Source organism: Olea europaea, chromosome 21, assembly GCF_002742605.1.
Source record: "Olea europaea var. sylvestris chromosome 21, O_europaea_v1, whole genome shotgun sequence".
In the NCBI taxonomy this organism is placed as follows: Eukaryota; Viridiplantae; Streptophyta; class Magnoliopsida; order Lamiales; family Oleaceae; genus Olea; species Olea europaea.
Genome location: NC_036257.1, coordinates 16,365,214 through 16,370,554, shown reverse-complemented (window position 1 = coordinate 16,370,554; position 5,341 = coordinate 16,365,214). Strand labels below are relative to the sequence as shown.

General features: G+C 36.0%; 1 protein-coding gene across 1 annotated transcript; it reads left to right on the top strand.

Annotated features, from left to right (window-relative positions):
- The first annotated feature begins 1,461 nt into the window (after nucleotides 1-1,461).
- Nucleotides 1,462-4,345, top strand: LOC111370917 (probable WRKY transcription factor 2). The gene is made up of 4 exons (XM_022992820.1): nucleotides 1,462-1,593; nucleotides 2,033-2,802; nucleotides 2,893-3,051; nucleotides 3,364-4,345. The coding sequence occupies exons 2-4, from the start codon at nucleotides 2,117-2,119 to the stop codon at nucleotides 4,115-4,117; spliced, it is 1,599 nt and encodes a 532-aa protein (XP_022848588.1). The 5' UTR covers nucleotides 1,462-1,593; nucleotides 2,033-2,116; the 3' UTR covers nucleotides 4,118-4,345.
- The last annotated feature ends 996 nt before the right edge of the window (nucleotides 4,346-5,341 follow it).

Below are 5,341 nucleotides of genomic sequence, written 5' to 3'. Positions count from 1 at the left end.
AAAATTTAAACAAATTGATTGTGTATAATGAAGGACACTAACAATGTTCAAATCAATAACGAATCATAATACATCTAAAAATTACAAATTTACACTATATAAGAGGGAAAAAAAACTAGGGGAAAAATGTAAATAATAATGAAATATGTTGAATCACTACAGTTGAGTTGCCTTGTTCAACAAATTTCACGTGAACAAACATACTTGATTCTAGTTCTCTACCTACCTGGGGTCGAACTGTCTTGTTCTACAAATTTCCTATGTGAACAAGTTGAGTTGTCTTTGTTGTTCAACACCTTTTCGATTTGGACGGAGTTGCCTAATGTAACATAATTTTTTTTGACCAATCTCATTCAACCTTTAGCACTCCTAACCTATATAGGTTCAAGTTTCCCTAACCTATATATGGGTTCTCTCTAATAGCTTAAACTTTTAAATCAAACGATTTAAAGTGGTGGTAAAGCACACATAGATACTAAGTTCAAGTCTCACCTTCACATATTCAATGAAGTTGTGTACATGCTAGGTTTTGGTAGAAAGATGTGAACTACATCTACACTTGTGAGGGAGCATGTTGAAAACAAGATTTAAATGATATATTTGTGGTCGCTCATTTCTAATGACTTAATCTTTTAGATCAATTGGTTCAACATTAAATATACAGACCGTCTTGATCTCCAGTAACTCTACCTGATTGGAGTCAACTTATTCCCTGTGCATAAGCCTACTCAGTGTTGCCTTATTCAAAATTTTTCCCACATGAACAATCTTTCTTACCTTTAGTACTTCTAACTAACTAAGATTTGACTTACCTTGTTCAATTATTTACTTGTAAACAATCCTACTTGACCTGTAACACCTCTGCCCAACTGCACCCGAGTTGGATTTTTCATCATATTTCCCAACAAGCCCACCTAAACCAATCCCTGTAACCCTACTGTCAATTGGTTCTACTTGCCGTGTTCAACATATGGGAGACAACTTATTCCCTGTGCATAAGCCTATTTTCCTTTTATTTATTTATTTATATTTTTCTCTTTTCTAATCTATAGGAGACAAAATGCGTTTCCATAGTACTTCCTATCCCAAGCCCAAAAGAGAAGATTCTTTAACCTTGTCAATTGTAAGGTTGAACCAATTTTGTTTGTTAATATTTATTGTCCGTTAATTTCAAAAGGAAACATTACACTAGATAAATAAGAGAATAACCATGAAAATCTGTCGCTTCAAAAATTAAATTTTATGCAATTAATAGAAAGTTAAATATTGCTTGCGAGGTAAATATAATGTTGTGTAGGAGGAAAAGAAGTTAAGATAAAAGGATGCTTGTTTGAAAGTTCTATGTTCATTATTTTTATTACTTATTAACAGAAAATCATGTTGATCGTGCTTTCATTATCCTTTACCGTGGATGTAGTGCCTTGTTTCTTGACCATTTTTCTCCTTTTCCTTCTGCAGGCACAACTTTCTCCTACTACTGGAACATTCCTTTTTCCTTCATGCAATCTTGAGAGCTTATTAAAGTTCAACATTAAATCCAAGGCTCAGAGTGAACTCGATTTGGTGTCAAATAAGTTGACAACAGGAAATAAGGTAATCTGGTAGCAAAGTCATCTATATTGCTGCATAAACTCAATGGAAAATAGATACAAAAAAAATTGACGTCATTAAAAAAATGGTCTTTTGTTTTTTCATTAGATGTTTCCAATAATGTTGATATCACCAGCCCTTCTATAAATGGGGACATTGTTTTAGCCTAAGTTCGGAAATAATTTATAAATAAATAAAAATTAGTGGTGGATAAGTGAATTGTACTTGTTTGTCCGTTGGAATTTATGGTTGAAAATGAAGTTTGAATATTTACAAATGCTTTATAAATTTTGCCAATCGGAACGGCTATTTTTTTCATACAATCTACGATTTTTGCTTTATGGTGTGTAATAATATTAAATCATCAACTGCATTTGTTTCACTGCTTTTATCATTGCTTAAACTTTTAAGAGATGACCTGAAAGTCTTTCGCCCTATGCAGGCCCCTGAAAATTTTAAAAATCCCTCGCATTTGCTTGATGCTGCTAAACGGGACTGTTCTGGAGATGCAGCTGCTGAAACTGAAATGTCGCGAGATAAATTCTTGGATGCTGATTGTCCTAGTTCACAGTCGAACATTACTAATACAGAAAGCGATTATAATGAAAGTGGCCCCAATCGAAATCTTGAAAAGGATCCAAAAGCAGCATACTTTTCTAAGGAAGTTTCCAGGAATTCCGAGGATGGATACAACTGGAGGAAATATGGACAGAAACATGTGAAAGGAAGTGAATTTCCTAGAAGCTATTTCAAATGTACTAATACAAATTGTCCAGTGAAGAAAAAGGTTGAGCGCTCACATGATGGCCAAATTACGGAAATTGTGTACAAGGGTTCTCATAATCACCCAAAACCTCAACCCTTTAGGCGATGTGACTTACAAGAAACTAGTGAAGGCAATGGATCATATTTGCGAGCTGAAGGTAGAACAGCTTGGAGAAACATTGTGCCAGGGTTTAGGGATATGCGGTATGGTTTGAACAGGACGTCTTCCACATCATTTCTACGTGATTTTTCTTATCCACCATTATCAAAATCGATGAGCTTATTTGAACCAGTAGGAACTCCAGAATTCTCATCTACATTTGCCAGTCAAGATGTTGATGAAGATGAAGATGAAGATGAAGATGAAGATGAAGATGAGGCCACTCTAGATAGCACGTATTTAGATGATGACGATGATGATAATGATGAATCTGAGCCTAAAAGGAGGTAACAAATGCTTGTCTTTATGTTTTTTTAAATGTTTTTGCTTGTTATATGATAAACAGACACAAAATTAGCAATTACCTTTTGTTTCAGGAAGAAAGACAGTTTCCCAATCGAAACTACTATGTCATCAAGGTCGACTCGCGAACCTCGAGTAGTTGTCCAGATAGAAAGTGATATTGATATTCTGGACGATGGATATCGATGGAGGAAGTATGGTCAAAAGGTTGTTAAAGGAAATCCAAACCCGAGGTATGTACTAAGATAAAATAATATTATGAAACATTTTAGCCTTCGTTTGGTAAATTTATAAATTTATCATACATCATTTCAACCATGCATTTCAATGGATCCACAAGTACTATTCACTTATCACCACTTTTCTATCTATTTATAAATTAAACCTTTTATAAATACTTTCCAAATGGAGGCTTAAAGACTATTCCAAGACTTGTTTTCTTTGGTTAATGACAGATGACGTGAAAACAACTACTGTAATAGAAAACGAGAAACATGGTAATCAAAAGGCAAAAATATTATCATCTTGAAATTTGTATTTTGTAGGAGCTACTACAAATGCACTACTCCTGGATGCCCGGTGAGAAAACACGTGGAACGAGCTGCTGATAATTTAAAATCTGTAATCACAACATATGAGGCGAAGCACAACCATGAAGTGCCTTCATCCAAAACCGGAAGCCTTGTAATACCTAACGTTGCAAATTTACCGTCTACTGTCACCAACAGTACCCAATCTGCCTCATTGTCACTGCCTCAGAATCCAGGCATGTCAAAAGCTGGAAAGCTGGTTCAAGATCTCCCCTTATACTTAGAAAGGAAGCCCATCTTAAGTACTGAATGCACGAACTCCAGTCTTCTTGGAAATTTTGTCAGTGATATGAACTTCGGAACTTCTTCGATTTACCAATTCGAGTCTGCTCCATTGCGTTCCGTACCTTATGGATCTCTTCTGATGAGCTCCAATGACATGGATACATACAATTCTTCGAATATTTATCCTTTTGTGCCTGATTATGTTCCAATGCCATTGCCAATGAATCATCTTTCTGGATCAGGAAATGTCCATCTGGGCAATTTTCATTTTGGCAATCATATGTTGCCAAATGGTGCGAATATTCAGTCTTCGATTCAAGGGCAGCCAATCAGAGAGTGCCACACTAAGATTCTGAAGCCAAAAGAGGAGCAGAAGGATAATAATAATGATGATTTATACGAAGCTTGCCTGTCCGTTCCCGATCATGCAAATGCAACATCATCAAGAAGTTTTTCTAGGGCCATAGAAAATTTCCTATCTTGACCAACAATTTTCTCTTGGCTATTCCAAACCATGTTTAGGGTAGTGGGAACTCTCCAATGATCGTCACAGGCACCATTCTCGTGCAATTTGGTGATTAAAGTGTCTTTTCCTTTGTATTCTTTCTGCATAAGATGCATAGAACTCTCTGTAAATATTCTTTTCCAAACTTCACATTTTTGCTATTCTGCAGTGTGAAGTAAATTAATGAATTTGTAGTTTTATGCTGTCTCTCAGTGTCTGCACACGCATACATATACAAACAAATATGGAGATGAATTCCAACATTAGACTAAATTGCTATTTGATATGCATAGGGTGGTCGTACATAGCGTTGTCAACACCTCTTGTCATACTATAATATAGAGAAGATGGTTTCAAGTTCTTGTTTCAGGTGAGAAAGATAATGTGGGTTATCAAAAAGAAGTTGATACCATATTTCTAATACAACTATAGTAGCAAGTATTTACATCTGTATGCTATTGTGCAAAGTGCATTAGAGTCGAGGTTTATGATTTTATCTAATTACATAGAACGCAAGAAAAAAATAGCTTGTGATAGAGAAATGTGTTGCTCTCAAATGTACACCGACTATTGTGGCCATGAGCCTCAACGTGTTTCGCGCGGGTAATCGCTAACAATTAAAAAGGGATCAGACGATTGTGTAAGGAACAAATCTCTTGAGACAAAGTCCCAAAAAAGGGTGTTTTATTGACAATGACTTTACAATTGGAACTTAAACAGAATGCATCTAAGGGGCGCAAACACACGAGTAGTAAAAGAAATGTTTAAGTCTAATCTAAGAAATTGAAATTACATATTCTCTGTTTGAGAGTGTTTGATTCGGGGTCTTTGCTCTATGTCTTTTCTTCCTTTTATATTCCCTTAATACTCTCTTTGTGATCAACCGCTTAGAAATCGCTTAATTGCTAGTTGCCCACTTTTTTCATGGTGGCCAACTTATCGTGGAACTGCCGTCTCTAACTGCTGTCATTACTCTTTGTCGTTCAACCGTCCTCAACTGAACATCCTTGAATCGTGGAACGTGATAAGTTTACCCAATAACTGCTTCGATAATTGCACTTTTGGATAACAATAACGTCTTATGTTTGCTAAGATCTCGGGCGATTCGAAGGTTTGGGCTAGAACAGGGTCATAACTCTGGGCGACTGCAAGGCACTTCATTCGCTCAGATCTTGGGCGTCTTGCAAATTTGGGCGATGGTAT

Coding starts and splice junctions, on each gene's coding strand:
- LOC111370917 (XM_022992820.1), top strand. CDS start 2,117: ATGTCGCGAGATAAATTCTTGGATGCTGATTGTCCTAGTTCACAGTCG. Junction 2,803..2,892: donor GAATCTGAGCCTAAAAGGAG/GTAACAAATGCT, acceptor CTTTTGTTTCAG/GAAGAAAGACAGTTTCCCAA. Junction 3,052..3,363: donor AAAGGAAATCCAAACCCGAG/GTATGTACTAAG, acceptor TGTATTTTGTAG/GAGCTACTACAAATGCACTA.